Source organism: Entelurus aequoreus, linkage group LG09 (assembly GCF_033978785.1).
Source record: "Entelurus aequoreus isolate RoL-2023_Sb linkage group LG09, RoL_Eaeq_v1.1, whole genome shotgun sequence".
Classification (NCBI taxonomy): Eukaryota; Metazoa; Chordata; class Actinopteri; order Syngnathiformes; family Syngnathidae; genus Entelurus; species Entelurus aequoreus.
In genome coordinates this window covers 59,328,732-59,348,114 of record NC_084739.1, presented here as the reverse complement: position 1 = coordinate 59,348,114, position 19,383 = coordinate 59,328,732, and the positions used below count along the sequence as shown (strand labels likewise).

The following is a 19,383-nucleotide window of genomic DNA, read 5'->3' as shown; positions in this document are numbered from 1 at the left end:
AACCCCAAGTCCCGATTTTGAACAGCTAGCGCGTCATCTGTGGTCACCTAATCTGAGCAGAAAAGAGACGGCAGATCAACTGGTCTAAAATGGGGGTTTATTTAAAGCAGTGGTTCTTAACCTGGGTTCGATCGAACCCTAGGGGTTCGGTGAGTCGGCCTCAGGGGTTCGGCAGAGCGGAGGTCAAGACACGCCCGACTCATCGTGTAAATAAAAACTTCTCCCTGTCGGCGTATTATGGATACCCCAATCAATGTTCCCTCTAATTTTCCATATGTGTGAACAAACGCAAAAACTCCTTGAGCATTTGGTGGAGCACATGTGAGTGACGCCAGACGTGCACATGCACTGTGGTCACACCTGCAGCACACCTGTCCCAAACCTGACTAAATAACAAGTTCAATGTTTTATTATTGTAATCAAATGACAGCAGTCATTTCCATGAGATTATTTTCTAACAAAAGTGTTTTGGCCCTCTTACAATGACTATAACATATTGTTTTTCATGAGCTGTGTACTAGTATTATATGTCTGGGTGGGGATCCTACTTTGGAAATAATGTGTACCCCTTTCAGATACCGCATTTAGTTCCCACTAAAACATTCACATGTTGCACAATGAGATGTAAACATGGGATTATGTGTACATTCCTGTAACTTTCTGTTTGTAAAATATATCTTTACTAGTATTTTTTTAATATAATAACATCATTTTATGATTACGGTTCGGGTTCGGTGAATGCGCATATGAAACTGGTGGGGTTCGGTACCTCCAACAAGGTTAAGAACCACGGATTTAAAGGTTAGACTACTGTACATTGCTCCCTAAAAAAGATAAACAGCTGTGATAAAATTTCCGTATTACTTAAAATAAACCTGGTTTTGTTTAATAAAATCATACCCTAACATTTATTAAGTCAAATACAAATAAAGCAACAAGCAAAATATCCAAAACTTATTTTATTTTTCATTTTTAATAAATCTGTACAGCGGATATGGTCATCGGCAATATGATTTCCCTGAGTAGATGGAAAGGACATTTTTATTTTTTATTGCTTTTTTTATTTTTTATAAATCTATTAAGAATCGTTACAAATAGTGAAGTAAATTATTTTTACATAGCGCTTTTCTCTATAGACTCAAAGCACTTTAGACAGTGAAAGACATTATCTAAATTGCATTTAAACCAACGGCAGTGACTTGGACGGCGGAAGCGGGGATCGAACCAGGAACCCTCTAGTAGTTGCTGGCACGGCCGCTCTACCCACTGAACCATTCCCAAATAGGGATCGCGAGAAATTCGCAATGGTGTTTTTGTTTTTGTTGTTGTTTGTCTGATCATGGTACAGTCGTATGTGCTTAGTAAGTATTATTTATTGCTCATTTCTTTGTTGTACTTTTGTAGCTGTATGTAGAAAGGGCGTTGCTGGTATTTCTGTGCACATTATTTCTTTTAATCTGGGTTTGGTTTGAATTCATTTCAAACAAGTATACAAAGGCCGTAAGACTCTTGAACGCATCATAATAATCCCCTCAATTCCCCCCAAAATGGATTAACTCGCCGGAATATAAAGACAATATAACATACATCCATAAACCTGGATGCATACGCAAAAGTGCAATATATTTATCTGTACAGTAATCTTTTTATTTATATCCGCACCTTATTGCTTTTTTATCCTGCACTACCATGAGCTAATGCAACGAAATTTTGTTCTTATCTGTACTGTAAAGTTCAAATTTGAATGACAATAAAAAGGAAGTCTAAGTCTAAGTCAATTGCAAGTGATACATCATCATATAGTGTCCATACTTGCCAACACTCCCGAATTTTCCGGGAGACTCCCGAATTTCAGTGCCTCTCCCGAAACAGTTTGGGTATTGAGAAACTTACATTTATGAATATAAAACTTAGCCAATAGTATAATGAGGTTGCTAAGGTAAAATTCCTTTTTCAATTTTTTTTCATATAGTGTAAATTCAAATATCACATCTTTAAAACAAAGCACAAATATGTCATGGGCAAGTGTGGGAGTCGGTTCTGAAGTATGAAGTAAAGAGACGTAACTTCATCACCTCGCCTGGTTATTGACTCCAACCCAGAATATTACACTGCCCATACCTATGCTCCTCCAAAGGCTGTGCTACTGGCTGCAAAGCATTGCACTTTCAAATACAACAATGAGTAGAGGAGTGTTATGTGTGTGTATGTGTAAATAAATGAACACTAAAATTCAAGTATTTATTTTATTTATATGTATATATATAATAAAATACATATACACTACCGTTCAAAAGTTTGGGGTCACCCAAACAATTTTGTGGAATAGCCTTCATTTCTAAGAACAAGAATAGACTGTCGAGTTTCAGATGAAAGTGTTCTTTTTCTGGCCCTTTTGAGCGTTTAATTGACCCCACAAATGTGATGCTCCACAAACTCAATCTGCTCAAAGGAAGGTCAGTTTTGTAGCTTCTGTAACGAGCTAAACTGTTTTCAGATGTGTGAACATGATTGCACAAGGGTTTTCTAATCATCAATTAGCCTTCTGAGCCAATGAGCAAACACATTGTACCATTAGAACACTGGAGTGATAGTTGCTGGAAATGGGCCTCTATACACCTATGTAGGTATTTCACCAAAAACCAGACATTTGCAGCTAGAATAGTCATTTACCACATTAGCAATGTATAGAGTGTATTTCTTAAAGTTAAGACTAGTTTAAAGTTATCTTCATTGAAAAGTACAGTGCTTTTCCTTCAAAAATAAGGACATTTCAATGTGACCCCAAACTTTTGAACGGTAGTGTATACAGCTAGAATTCACTGAAAGTCACGTATTTATTTTATTTTATAAGAAATACCGTATATTACCAAATAAACGCCCTTGTGCAAATAACCGCCCATGTCCTAATAGCCGCCCGGGGTCTGACCCCATTTTGTGAATTAACCGCCTCTTTCTAATAACCGCCTATGTCCAAATAGCCGCCCATGGGCTGTTATTTGCATAATTTAGATTAAAATACTACTGGGGTTGCGTTTGCTGCAGTATTATTGTTTTAATGATTTTATAGAGTACTTGGTACCATCATTTTATTTTTCCTGTATGCTGCTTTATTTAAAACTTGGAGTACTGTAGCCTTTATTTTATTTAAGTGACAGAATTATTGTTCTGTTTTGATGGTGGGTTTTATACTTGAGTACTCGGCACCATAATTTTATTTTTCCCGGTAGGCTGCTTTATTTAAAAAGTTTATTTATTTTTAGTATTGGTATTCTATTTGACAATTGTTGCACTACTGCCATGTTGAGGCCTTGTTGATCTCTTGTCTTTTGATAGCCTACCTCATGTTGATCTCTTGTTATTTTGTTTGTATGTTTACAATAGCTTTTACATTTAAAGGTTTTTGTACGGAAAAAAAATACTGGACAGTAACCATTGTAACCAAACAATGGCCTGGTGCAGGCTGGTGCAAAAATAAATAAAAGCCTTGTGCAAATAACCACCCATGTCCTAATAGCCGCCCGGGGTCTGACCCAATTTTGTAAAATAAACGCCCGGGCTACTATTTGGTAATATACGGTACTTGAATTTCAGTAAATTCTAGCTATAAATATACTCCTCCCCCCTTAACCCCGCCCCCCACCCCCAATCTCCCTACTTACTACTCCAAGTGCCCCTGGCTGCAGCCCGCAGATCGAGGAGGGGCTTATTTTCCCTCAATGTGGGCGGGTCTCAACGTTGAGCCCGCGGGCTCCATCTGGTGGCGGAGATCCGGCAGCACACATTCTCAAACGTCAATAAAGCTACTTTTAACCTGTCAAATGTATTTTTTTTACCATGAAAAAACAATAAAAAATATATATATATATAAACCATAGTATGAAAAAAGGTTCATGTATTTGATAGACTTAGACATTCCTACTTTTAACTTGTCAAATGTATCTGCCATCTTTTTTGTAGTTTTATTCCTTTTTTATTATCTTCATTATTTTCTGTATTGATCCTACACTATTATTGTGTTTTTTTGTTACTTCTGATATGGCCTTGCCACGGTTTACTTGCTTATTTATTTATATATTTTTTGTGTCTTTTTATTTTGTATTGTTTTACATCTGATCAACTTCTGTGACTTTCCTTTTCTTTTTTAAGTGTGAACGGTGGAGAGGTCCTCGAGAGGTGATCTTGGGATCACTTCCTGAGGATCCTTGATGCAGAGGAATGTTCATCCACTATGGTCTGGATAGCCTGTAGCTGATCCTGAGCCAGAGCGGGATGGATGGATATATATATATATATATATATATATATATATATATATATATATATATATATATATATATATATATATATATATATATATATATATATATATATATATATATATATATATATATATATATACAAAATCTGGGTATCTTTTCTAATACTGTTTATACTGTAAACCTTGAATTGTTAAAGTTTAAGTGCACCTCTCCCCTCAAGTGTGCATGTGAGTGGGTATTAGTGGATGTGCGATTGTATGAAGGTTTTGCGTGACCAAAGTATGACTGTTAAATGTGATTTTAACTGTAAAATTCAATACAAATATTTGCAAAAAAAAACAAAAAAAAAACTTTTATTAAAATACTTAGCTAATATAATTGAGTGTGCAAAATAATATGTGTCTATACTCTTATGGAAATGCTATGGTTTATATATAATTATTATTATTTTTTTTTCATGGTAAATGCTATGGTTTTTATATATATATATATATTCATGGTAAAAAAAAACACATTTGACAAGTTAAAAGTAGGAATGTCTAAGTCTATCAAATACATGAACCTTTTTCCATATTAAGTCATTGTGCTGTGCCGGATCTCTGCCACCAGATGGAGCCCGCGGGCTCAACGTTGAGACCCGCCCACATTGAGGGAAAATAAGCCCCTCCTCGATCTGCGGGCTGCAGCCAGGGGTTACTCGAATTTGGAGGTCTCAAGGTTGGCAAGTATGTATAGTGTACATTTCGAAAAGGAGTAGGAAGAAACTTATCTTAAAAGTACAGTGACTGGGCTTGTCGTGTACCTGTTCATTATATTCAAACACGTTTTAATTTTGGTTAAAAAAAAATCCCAAATGCCAAATGTTTGGGCCAGGGGTCGGCAACCCGCGGCTCCGGAGCCGCATGCGGCTCCTTGACCACTCTGATGCGGCTCAGCTACATACATGCCGACCCCCCCTGATTTTCCCAGGAGATTTATGGACCTCAGTGTCTCTCATAGATTAATCCCAGGGAAAAGATAATCCTATTTACACTCTAATTACTAAATAAAGGGCGTGCCCTAATTGCACTGCAGTAATTGCCCTCTACAGCATTTACATACAGCGTGCCAGTCCAGCCACATGTTGCATGTTGTTATTACTTGCACACACAGGAGACAGCAAAGCATACTTACTCATCAGCCACACAGCTTACACTGACGGTAGCCGTATCAAACAACTTTAACATTGTTACGTTACAAATATGCGCCACACTGTGAACCCACACCAAAAAAGAATGAAAAACACATTTCTGGAGAACATCCCACCGTAACACAACATAAACACAACACAACCATTACCCAGAATCCCATGCAGCCCTAACTCTTCCGGTCTACATTATACACCCCGCTACCACCAAATCCCCCCACACATCACCCCCCCCCCCCCCCTCTCCGTGCGTTGGTTGAGCGGAAGAGTTAGGGCTGCATGGGATTCTGGGTATTGGTACCGTCAGTGTAAGATGTGTGGCTGCTGACTTAGTACGCCTTGCTGTCACTTACGTGAGCAAGCTAAAATTGCATTCTACGTGTGGTCGAGCAGGTACACTGTTAGGGCAGACTGTAGAGCAGGGGTCACCAACCTTTTTGAAAGCAAGAGCTACTTCTTGGGTACTGATTAATGCGAAGGGCTACCAGTTTGATACACACTTAAATAAATTGCCAGAAATAGCCAATTTGCTTAATTTACCTTTAACTCTATGTTATTATTAATAATTAATGATATTTACACTTAATTGAACGGTTTAAAAGAGGAGAAAACACAAAAAAATGACAATTACATTTTGAAACATAGTCTATCTTCAATTTAGACTCTTTAAAATTCAAAATTCAACCAAAAAAAAGAAGAGAAAAACTTTCTAATTCGAATCTTTTTGAAAAAATTTAAAAAAATAATTTATGGAACATCATTAGTAATTTTTCCCGATTAAGATTAATTTTAGAATTTTGATGACATGTTTTAAATAGGTTAAAATCCAATCCGCACTTTGTTCGAATATATAACAAATTGGAAAAAAGACAAATCATTATTTCTTCTAGATTTTCCAGAACAAAATTTTTTCAAAGAAATTCAAAAGACTTTGAAATAAGATTTAAATTTGATTCTACAGATTTTCTACATTTGCCAGAATAATTTTTTTTGCATTTTAATCATAATAAGTTTGAATAAATATTTCACAAATATTCTTCGTCGAAAAAACAGAAGCTAAAATGAAGAATTAAATTAAAATGTATTTATTATTCTTTACAATAAAAAATAAATTTACTTGAACATTGGTTTAAATTGTCAGGAAAGAAGAGGAAGGAATTTAAAAGGTAAAAAGGTATATGTGTTTAAAAATCCTAAAATCATTTTTAAGGTTGTATTTTTTCTCTAAAATTGTCTTTCTGAAAGTTATAAGAAGCAAAGTAAAAAAATAATGAATTTATTTAAACAAGTGAAGACCAAGTCTTTAAAATATTTTCTTGAAATTTTCAAATTCTATTTGAGTTTTGTCTCTCTTAGAATTAAAAATGTCGAGCAAAGCAAGACCAGCTTGCTAGTAAATAAATACAATTTAAAAAATAGAGGCAGCTCACTGGTAAGTGCTGCTATTTGAGCTATTTTTAGAACAGGCCAGCGGGCTACTCATCTGGTCCTTACGGGCTACCTGGTGCCCGCGGGCACCACGTTGGTGACCCCTGCTGTAGAGGGTGCCAAATGCAGTGTCATTACGCTCTGATATTCGGGAGTCTCCCGGGAAAAATGAGAAGGTTGGCAAGTGTGACGCTATCAAGCGCCATTCATTCAAAACTCGCGGGCTGCACTAACATCAAATTTCCACATTAAAGTGCGTGCCGGTGCGTGTGTCGGAGACCCCTGGTTAACATAGCACAAAGCATTTAAGCTTTGTATGCAGTGTTTTTCATTTTAAATTTTAAAAATTTTTTTGTGGCTCCCATTATTTTCTTTAATTTGTGAAACTTGCCAAAATGGCTCTTTGAGTGGTAAAGGTTGCCGACCCCTGGTTTGGGCTGTATAAAAAAAAAAAAAAAAGAAGCAGAATGAAAGAGGGCGACTTCAGCATCTGAACAATGCTGTCCTCTAGTGGGTGCGCAGGAGTACTGCACTTAGCTTGTGATGAAGTCAATGTGTCGCGGAATAAAAGAGCCCATTGATGTATGCTAAAGAGATGTGAGAAATCCCCCCCCACCCCGACCCCCACCCCCCAAAACCGGGCGGAGCTTCAAACTTCTCGGCTCACTTTTTCTCCCTCAAACTTCATCCTGCAGACTTTCTACCTCAGACCTTCGGGAGCTCCATATACATATACATATATACATACATATATATATCAATATATACATACATATATATAGGCGCTGGTGATGATGAGCGTGGTGAAGTTCACATGCGCCATCATTACCAGGGCACTCTTCGTCTTCGTGTCGCTGGCGGCCGTGTGGAGGGTGACCTGGGTGAAGAAGGGAGACAACGTCTTCTGGCTCCTCACGCTGCTCTTCCTGCCGCTGGTGCTGGAGATGGTCGTCACGCTGAAGAGGAGGAAGGGACAAGACTACAAATGGTAAATAATCAGTGATGACGTGATGTGTGTTGCTGCTATTGTTTAAGCAGGCAACAATGAGGACAGGGTGGTGGTCCCCTCCTTCCTAAGCTGCCCTAAATAGTCTTCCTCCAAAAACTCCTTTTATCAACTGGCTGGCGAATTATTTTGTTTATGAATGTTATTATGTTTAGTTTGTATTCACAAATAAACCTTTATTCATCTGCAAAAGTCCAAATTCAGCTTTAAAATGGACCAAAAACTAAAACACAAAAACAATAATACAAATTGAAGGTATTTGTGTACTGTACTTATTTGTGTATTATACAGTGTTAATGTTGTACTCCTTCAATTATTTCTCCTATCTCGTCTTCCGTTATTGAATCAGGTGTCAGCCCAGCAGGCACAAGACATTGAAACAACGTTGAGAACTTGTTGAATTAGGTCCTGACGTTAAGCAATTTAAACCTAACGTTGAAACAACATGCTTTTTGACTAGGTTTAATCAACGTTGGGTTCTGATATTGATGTCACCATTGAAATTTGGTCATAACCCAACCCATATTTTACAACACAAATACAACGTTGAAATAACATCATGATTTTTGACGACGTTTATTTAATGTCAGGTTGTGACGTTGATTTGACCATTGAAATTTGGTCATTTCCCAACCAATATTTTACAACACAAATCCATCCTTCCATCCATCTTCTTCCGCTTATCCGAGGTCGGGTCGCGGGGGCAGCAGCCTAAGCAGGGAAGCCCAGACTTCCCTCTCCCCAGCCACTTCGTCCAGCTCTTCCCAGGGGATCCCGAGGCGTTGCCAGGACAGCCGGGAGACATAGTCTTCCCAACGTGTCCTTGGTCTTCCCCGTGGCCTCCTACCGGTCGGACGTGCCCTAAACACCTCCCTAGGGAGGCGTTCGGGTGGCATCCTGACCAGATGCCCGAACCACCTCATCTGGCTCCTCTCGATGTGGAGGAGCAGCGGCTTTATTTTGAACTCCCCCTGATGGCAGAGCTTCTCACCCTATCTCTAAGGGAGAGTCCCGCCCACAACACAAATACAACGTTGAAATAACATCATGATTTTTGACAACGTTTATTTAATGTCAGGTTGTGACGTTGATTTGACCATTAAAATTTGGTCATTTCCCAACCGATATTTTACTCCACAAATACAACGTTGAAACAACATGAATTTTGACGACGTTTATTTAATGTCAGTTTGTGACGTTGATTTGACCATTGAATTTTAGTAATTTCCCACCCAATATTCTACAACACAAATACAACGTTGAATCAACATGCTTTTTGACAACATCTATTCAATTTTAGGTTGTGACGTTGCTTTCACCATTGAAATTTGGTAATTTCCCAACCAATATTCTACAACACAAATACAACGTTGAATCAACATGCTTTTTGACAACATTTATTCAATTTTAGGTTGTGACGTTGCTTTCACCATTGAAATTTGGTCATTTCCCAACCAATATTTTACAACACAAATACAACGTTGAAACATCATGATTTTTGACGACGTTTATTCAATGTCAGGTTGTGACGTTGATTTGACCTTTGAATTTTAGTCATTTCCCAACCAATATTTTACAACACAAGTACAACGTTGAAACAACATGCTTTTTGACGACATTTATTTAATGCCGGGTTCTGATGTTGATTTCACCATTGAAATTTGGTAATTTCCCAACCAACATTTTACAACACAAATACAACTTTGAAACAACATGCTTTTTGACGACATTTATTCAATGTCAGGTTGTGACGTTGCTTTCACCATTGAAATTTCATAATTTCCCAACCAATATTTTACAACACAAGTACAACGTTGGAACAACATGCTTTTTGACGACATTTGTTTAATGTCGGGTTCTGATGTTGATTTCACCATTGAAATTTGGTAATTTCTCAACCAACATTTTACAACACAAATACAACATTGAAACAACATGATTTTTGACAACATTTATTCAATGTCGGGTTCTGATGTTGATTTCACCATTGAAATTTGGTAATTTCCCAACCAATATTTTACAACACAAATACAACATTGAAACAACATGATTTTTGACTACGTTTATTTAATGTCAGTTTGTGATGTTGATTTGACCTTCGAATTTTAGTCATTTCCCAACCAATATTTTACAACACAAGTACAACGTTGAAACAACATGCTTTTTGACGACATTTATTTAATGTCGGGTTCTGATGTTGATTTCACCATTGAAATTTGGTCATTTCCCAACCAATATTTTACAACACAAATACAACGTTGAAACAACATGATTTTTGACGACGTTTATTTAATGTCAGTTTGTGACGTTGATTTGACCTTCGAATTTTAGTCATTTCCCAACCAATATTTTACAACACAAGTACAACGTTGGAACAACATGCTTTTAGACGACATTTGTTTAGTGTCGTGTTCTGATGTTGATTTCACCATTGAAATTTGGTCATTTCCCAACCAACATTTTACAACACAAATACAACTTTGAAACAACATGCTTTTTGACGACATTTATTCAATGTCAGGTTGTGACGTTGCTTTCACCATTGAAATTTCATAATTTCCCAACCAATATTTTACAACACAAGTACAATGTTGGAACAACATGTTTTTTGACGACATTTGTTTAATGTCGGGTTCTGATGTTGATTTCACCATTGAAATTTGGTCATTTCCCAACCAATATTTTACAACACAAATAAAACTTTGAAACAACATGATTTTTGACGATGTTTATTTAATGTCAGTTTGTGACGTTGGTTTGACCTTCGAATTTTAGTCGTTTCCCAACTAATATTTTACAACACAAGTACAACGTTGGAACAACATGCTTTTTGACGAAATGTATTTAATGTCGGGTTCTGATGTTGATTTCACCATTGAAATTTGGTAATTTCCCAACCAACATTTTACAACACAAATACAACGTTGAAACAACATGATTTTTGACAACATTTATTCAATGTCGGGTTCTGATGTTGATTTCACCATTGAAATTTGGTCATTTCCCAACCAATATTTTACAACACAAATACAACGTTGAAACAACATGATTTTTGACGACGTTTATTTAATGTCAGTTTGTGACGTTGATTTGACCTTCGAATTTTAGTCATTTCCCAACCAATATTTTACAACACAAGTACAACGTTGAAACAACATGCTTTTTGACGACATTTGTTTAATGTCGGGTTCTGATGTTGATTTCAGCATTGAAATTTGGTAATTTCTCAACCAACATTTTACAACACAAGTACAACGTTGAAACAACATGATTTTTGACAACATTTATTCAATGTCGGGTTCTGATGTTGATTTCACCATTGAAATTTGGTAATTTCCCAACCAATATTTTACAACACAAATACAACATTGAAACAACATGATTTTTGACGACGTTTATTTAATGTCAGTTTGTGATGTTTATTTGACCTTCGAATTTTAGTCATTTCCCAACCAATATTTTACAACACAAGTACAACGTTGAAACAACATGCTTTTTGACGACATTTATTTAATGCCGGGTTCTGATGTTGATTTCACCATTGAAATTTGGTCATTTCCCAACCAATATTTTACAACACAAATACAACGTTGAAACAACATGATTTTTGACGACGTTTATTTAATGTCAGTTTGTGACGTTGATTTGACCTTTGAATTTTAGTCATTTCCCAACCAATATTTTACAACACAAGTACAACGTTGAAACAACATGCTTTTTGACGACATTTATTTAATGCCGGGTTCTGATGTTGATTTCACCATTGAAATTTGGTCATTTCCCAACCAATATTTTACAACACAAATACAACGTTGAAACAACATGATTTTTGACGACGTTTATTTAATGTCAGTTTGTGACGTTGATTTGACCTTCGAATTTTAGTCATTTCCCAACCAATATTCTACAACACAAGTACAACGTTGAAACAACATGCTTTTTGACGACATTTATTTAATGCCGGGTTCTGATGTTGATTTCACCATTGAAAATTGGTCATTTCCCAACCAACATTTTACAACACAAATACAACTTTGAAACAACATGCTTTTTGACGACATTTATTCAATGTCAGGTTGTGACGTTGCTTTCACCTTTGAAATTTCATAATTTCCCAACCAATATTTTACAACACAAGTACAACGTTGGAACAACATGCTTTTTGACGACATTTGTTTAATGTCGGGTTCTGATGTTGATTTCACCATTGAAATTTGGTAATTTCTCAACCAACATTTTACAACACAAATACAACGTTGAAACAACATGATTTTTGACAACATTTATTCAATGTCGGGTTCTGATGTTGATTTCACCATTGAAATTTGGTAATTTCCCAACCAATATTCTACAACACAAATACAACGTTGAAACATGATTTTTGACGTTTATTTAATGTCAGGTTGTGACGTTGATTTCACCATTGAATTTTAGTCATTTCCCAACCAATATTTTACAACACAAGTACAACGTTGAAACAACATGATTTTTGACAACATTTTTTCAATGTCGGGTTCTGATGTTGATTTCACCATTGAAATTTGGTCATTTCCCAACCAATATTCTACAACACAAATACAACGTTGAACCATGATTTTTGACGTTTATTTAATGTCAGGTTGTGACGTTGATTTCACCATTGAATTTTAGTCATTTCCCAACCAATATTTTACAACACAAGTACACGTTGTAACAACATGCTTTTTGACAACATTTATATAATGTCGGGTTCTGATGTTGATTTGACCATTGAAATTTGGTCATTTCCCAACCAATATTTTACAACACAAATACAACGTAGGAAAACTGTCAAGACTTGGTCTGTGGCGTGGTTTGTTCTCCCGTGGTGCAAAGGAATTGGACCAAACGTGGCGTGCAGGTGAGGACATGTTTAATATATTAACTCAAAAAAGGCTCAAAAGGGGATAAACAAAAAGCGCTCACAGCGGAGGGAAAAAAACATGACTATGAAAACAAAAGGCGCGCACAATGGCGGAAGTACAAAACTAGACTATGAAAACAAAACACTAGCACAAAGGCAAAAAACTATGAACAATAACAAAACTTACTTGACATGACAAGAGGGGCAAAAGGAAGAGCAGCATGGATCATGAGGGTGAACAGAGTGACGAAATAGTGTGAGGACGCCAGGACGAACAACAGAAACAGACAGATTTAAATAGTGACGTGATCAGTGAAAACAGGTGCGTGACTCGAAACGTGAAACAGGTGCGTGACAAGACAGGTGAAAACTAATGGGTGACCATGGAAACCAAACCAAACAAGGAAGTGCAACCAGGAACTAAAAAGAGTCCAAAAAAAAAACACATGGCCAAAACAAAAACATGAACAGACATGACAAAAACAACATGATTTTTGACAACATTTATTCAATGTCGGGTTCTGATGTTGATTTCACCATTGCAATTTGGTTGATGGCCAACGTTGGATCCACGTCGTTGGATGAGAAATTAGCAAATTTGAAAAAGATCAAATTAACGTCACAACCCAACATTGATTAAACGTCGTCAAAAAGCATGTTGTTTCAACGTTTAGTTTCAGTTGCTCAACGTCAGGACCTAATTCAACAAGTTCTCAACGTTGTTTTAATATCTTGTGCCTGCTGGGAAAGCCGAACTGAAATGCTAGCAGTTAGCACTTTGGCCAGTTAGCGAAAAATTTGACTAAAATGAGCTAAAAAAGCTAGCATACAGTATGCTATCAGTACTATGTTAACATGCCAACAGTTACCACAAATGAACTACCAAAATATATGACACTATACCTGTTAAATTAGCTAAAAATCTAGCATGCTTATGGTTAGCATGCTCAAATGCTAAATGTAACATGCATCAAGTACCGAAATATATTAGTCGGAGGTGTGTACCTGAAAAATGTATTTAAAATGCTATAATGCTAACGTTAGCATGCATCAAGTGAAGTTAAAGTTAAAGTACCCATGATTGTCACACACACACTAGATGTGGCGAACTTATTCTCTGCATTTGACCCATCACCGTTGATCACCCCTTGGGAGGTGAGGGGAGCAGTGAGCAGCAGCGGTGGCCGTACCAACATATAACTGAGGTGTATACCTACAAATTAGCTAAAACATGATACTAATGTCAACATGTTAACAGGTATAATTTGCCAAGTAACAAAATATTTGACATTTGGGGAATGGCGTGGCGCAGTTGGGAGAGTGGCCGTGCCAGCAACCTGAGGGTTCCTGGTTCGATCCCCAGCTTCTACCAACATAGTCACGTCCATTGTGTCCTTGAGCAAGACACTTCAATTCTTGCTCCTGATGGGTCATGGTTAGGGCCTTGCATGACAGCTCCCGCCATCAGTGTGTGAATGTGTGTGTGAATGAGTGAATGTGGAAATAGTGTCAAAGCACTTTGAGTACCTTGAAGATAGAAAAGCGCTATACAAGTATAACTAGGGGTGTGGGAAAAAATCGATTCGAATTCGAATCGCGATTCTCACGTTGTGTGATTCAGAATCGATTCTCATTTTTTTTAAATACTTTTTTTTTTTTTAAATTCATTTTTATTTTCTATTTTTATTTTTAAATTAATCAATCCAACAAAACAATACACAGCAATACCATAACAATGCAATCCAATTCCAAAACCAAACCCGACCCAGCAACACTCAGAACTGCAATAAACAGAGCAATTGAGAGGAGACACAAACACGACACAGAACAATCCAAAAGTAGTGAAACAAAAATGAATATTATCAACAACAGTATCAATATTAGTAACAATTTCAACATAGCAGTGATTAAAAATCCCTCATTGACATTATCATAAGACATTTATAAAAAATAAAATAAAAAAGAACAATAGTGTCACAGTGGCTTACACTTGCATCACATCTCATAAGCTTGACAACACATTGTGTCCAATATTTTCACAAAGATAAAATAAGTCATATTTTTGGTTCATTTAATAGTTAAAACAAAATTACATTATTGCAATCAGTTGATAAACATTGTCCTTTACAATTATAAAAGCTTTTTACAAAAATCTACTACTCTGCTTGCTTGTCAGCAGACTGGGGTAGATCCTGCTGAAATCCTATGTATTGAATGAATAGAGAATAGTTTTGAATCGGGAAAAAAATCGTTGTTGAATCGAGAATCGTGTTGAATTGAAAAAAAAAAATTGATTTATAATCGAATCGTGACCCCAAAAATCGATATTAAATCGAATCGTGGGACACCCAAAGATTCACAGCCCTAAGTATAACCCATTTACATATACCTGCAAAATGCTTACGATTATGCCGTGGGCCGTTAAAAAATTAGCTACGGGCCGCACTTTGAAAGCCGGTGAACAAAAAAATCGATTCACATTCGATACGCGATTCTTATTCATCCCAACTCGAAATCCATTATTAATTTTCAAAAATCTTTTTTTTTTAAAGTAGTTTTTTTCCCCTCTTTTATAAGAATCAATTTTTAAAAATATGTTTTAGGCCATCTCCATGCAAGCAAAAGGAGCTTTTCTAACCTGTTTCATTATAATTATTGTACCAAATAATGCATGGCTGGAATCAGTTTGAATCGAGAGCATGCCAGAGGCTGTACACCTTGGAGACCTGCTGCGGATATGGGCTAGGAAACATTAACACTTAATAGTGCTCAGAAGATGAAAACATTTAAAACAGGCAGTGATAGTGCATCAATGTGCCTTCCTCTTCCTGGAATCGGAATCGGATCGAATCGTTAGGTGTCCAAAGATTCACACCCCTTTTATCCACAAACTAGTATCTCTACTATCACACTTCCTTATCTTTTCAATGCAGCTATCGATTATTTTAGTAATCTATCAATTAGTTTCTCCAATCAATCAAGTACAAAACCCACTTTATATCCTTAATGTGTATTCCAGGGAAACCATTTTTTTTAACATCAACTTAATTAAAAAAAAAAGAAAAAGAAGTACATCATAAACATTAAAATTGCACTTTTTAACATGTGTACATTAATGGAAAGAAATTTTAAAAAAGTGCTGTTCACCACCACACGACACCGCTCTCATGTGCGCTCTATTGCAGCGTCCATGCGGAAATTAAGTCTGCGTAATTAAAGTTCCGGGTATTCCATGCAGTCGCAATTTGATAATTTTTTATGAGTTACACAATTAATTGAAGCAACATAATATTATACATTGAAGCATTTTTCTAACCAAATGTATTGATTAATGATTGCAGCTGTACTTTTCTCTCCCATTAGAAGTGAGCATGTTTTACATGTTACTATCTGTAATTGCTGCAGGAGGAGAAACAGGGTGGGCCCTTCTTGTACACAAATTCTGCAAGAATAAGCGCACGTAAAATGTCAATTAATGATTATGTTGAATTTGGTATTTTGCACAAAAAAATATAAATCATTGAACAATTTTTTTTACCATGAATTTGTTTTAGTACAAAACATTTAAGAAATTTAAATAAATTGAAGTTTCAAAATCGTTTAAGTTTAAAAAAGTTAAAAAAAATAATTTAACAAATAAAGAAGTTTGCGATTTTAAAATTAAAAAAAAATAAAAATGCATAATACATTTTTTATTTTAATTTTAAATTCATAGCCTCGGGCGACCCCACGATACATGGGGGGGAGCAGGGGGCAGCTATTAGCGTGAAGAAGCGCACAAAAAGGTCAATTAATGAATGGCATAGTCCTCAAGCCCCTTCCTGCTCTGTCACTGCTAAGAATACAATGGCACATTCTCACTGTCCCGTGTGGTGCGCAGCGTTAGCGCTGGTCAAGTAAGGCAGTCGTACCAAGTTCAGAGTTGCGTCAAGAATGTTTGCAAATTTTTGTGTCAACTTTGTTATGATGCACAACAAAAACTAGCCAAATGGACACTCTCTTACCCATACATTTGTTTTGTGTTTGATTAACAAAAGTATAACAGTCGTCTCACTAGGCTACTGTTTATTTACCTGCATCAGTGCAGATTTAGGCATATTTTGAAAGATTTAAAGGCAAATATATAAGCAATCATGAAAAAAAATATTTGAAATGGGATGGAGTGGATTTTTACACAAATATATAATATTACAAATATATTTTTGAAAGATTTAGACTTAGACTTAGACTTCCTTTTATTGTCATTCAAATTTGAACTTTACAGTACAGATAAGAACGCAATTTCGTTGCATTAGCTCGTTGCAGTGCAGGATAAAAGAGCAATAAGATTTAAACCATTTATCATCACCAAGACGTTACTGCTCGCTACAACCTCACTTAATTCGACACTTAGGGTATTTAGAGAAGAAAAGATTGGAGGCACATCATGGTTTTACATCTGAGGGGTGCACAAATTGAACATTAAACGATGAAAGACAAAATTGGACTTATTCGTGCATCAAAAGTAACGTATTTGATTGACATAACGAGTGCCGTGCTGCTGTGGTCGTGATACTAATGAGAAAAAGAACACGTTTGTTTGCAGTTGATTTCCTGCTACAAATCTTAGTCTCGTTTACACTTCATGTCTGCAGTTGTTTTTATGGTGTGAAGTTAATATTTTGTCTCATTATTTAGCTGTATATGACCCTGTTGTTCAGTAATGTTTGCTAGCAATATTAAGATTGAGTGTATGCTGTTGAGCCTACAAAGATTTATTCATCTAGTTTATTTATACTATCAGGATATTTTCTTGATGCTAACAAATAGCACCAAAGACGCTATAATGTGGTAATCCGTGTCGAATAAAGCACTTGGCTTTCCTGCAAAACAACAACTAAGCTTTTAGTTTCTGTAATGAAAATAGACAATGAAAATACGGTGGATTGGACCAACAATCACAATATTTATTACTAGGACTTAACATGACGTTAGTTTATTTGGACAAGCAGGTCTTCCTAGATATATTTAGGCATACAGTGTTTCCCTTAAACTGCCAAGATACCTGTGGCGGTGGGGGCGTGGCTATGGGCGTGGTCACCATGACATTATTGAGTAATTTGCATAATTTACTACAATGATATGATTTTCTCTAAAAAGGCTCAAAAAATGTATACTAACTAATTAATAATAACAGTTTTGTTTTAAACGTCCATCCATCCATCCATCCATCCATTTTACAATATAATTACAACACTTTATGTGCATATTTATATACAGATTTGAACAATAAGTAATTCACTGAAATATATTTATTAATTGTGGTTCTTAAAAAATATATATCTTATAAAATATAAAAGCTAAAATGTCTCTTAAAGCTCCGCCCCTTTAATTAGTGCATACTAAATAATTTAACTTTAGCCTACTACTACAACCATATTATTTACCAGCAACATAAAGTGAAACAGAGGCAGAGGTGTCATGCCACAGTCAGTAACAAATAAACAGAAAACAGTAGTGGTCAAATACAAATAAGGCAACAAGAGAAGTATCCTACACTTCTCTTTTGTAAAGTAAATCTGAACAGCCTATATGGGCATCTACATCAACTATATAATTTGCTTGAGAAGCTGGACAGGACAAAAAAATAAATAAATAAATAAATATTTGTGGCGGACGTAATTCTTTCGTGGCGGGTTGCCACAAATAAATGAATGTGTGGGAAACACTGGCATAGCAACCATAAAAGAACAAAAACTAATGTGATCTCTTGTCCTTTCGTCCCGTTTAGTTCTTCTCTCAAACACTACTAATGTAGTAGAGAATAAAGTCGATTGCATCACAGAAAGTTTCTCAAACAAATCAAATGTTTGTTTGAGCATTTGATTGATGAAATAAACAAGTTGGTCAATGAGCACCTCTGGGACAGTGCGGACTGTGTCCATGCCGTGTCATGGAAAGTTTTCCGGGAGGCTTTACCCACGCGTGAGCCAGTTACGAGACAGGAAGTGTTGTCTTGTAAAGTTTGCGATATGAAAGTGCATCTCCTGCTATTAACTCGATGACGAGCATCCTCTGCTAGGCTTTGAAATGTTCATAAATAAATCATCAGTGTATCAGGAGGCAGAGTTTGTACTTTTGGATGCAATAAAAAAAACACCCCATTAAGGCTGCGACTCACGATTATCTTTACTAGAAAATGTTGATGTATTTATTAGTATTTAAGCTCAATGAAAGCTGCAAAAGATGCAAAGTCAATGACCTGGCAGTCCTGATCCTATAAACCTCTATGCAGTCGACGCGGTAATGAGACTAAATGTTTGCATGACATCATTCCTCGCCAGTACACTACACTCAACTCTTTTCATGGAGTTTGTTTTTTTTCTCCTGCAGGTTTTCTCCACCAATCTTCCTTTTTCTAATAAGTATCATTCCTTCCATTTGGATCCTGGAGCTTCACCACCAACAGGACCAAGCCAGTGACCCCCAGGTACACGCCACGTCGCATTGTAATAAGCACATTGTCAATATAATAAACAACTTGTCTTTATCCTTCATTTTGATCACAGCAACCAAAATACTGCATCTATACACTTTTAACAAGGTAAATACAAAAAGAAAATAACATGGTGTTTATCTG

General features: G+C 36.2%; 1 protein-coding gene across 1 annotated transcript in view; it reads left to right on the top strand.

Annotated features, from left to right (window-relative positions):
* Positions 1-7,584: 7,584 nt before the first annotated feature.
* LOC133656908 (transmembrane protein 26-like) overlaps positions 7,585-19,383 on the top strand; it is a 33,315-nt gene continuing 21,516 nt past the window's right edge. The window contains exons 1-2 of the mRNA XM_062057772.1: positions 7,585-7,864; positions 19,137-19,233. Coding sequence (XP_061913756.1) covers positions 7,668-7,864; positions 19,137-19,233 — 294 coding nt within the window. The 5' untranslated portion in view covers positions 7,585-7,667. The remainder of the gene's footprint in view (positions 7,865-19,136; positions 19,234-19,383) is intronic.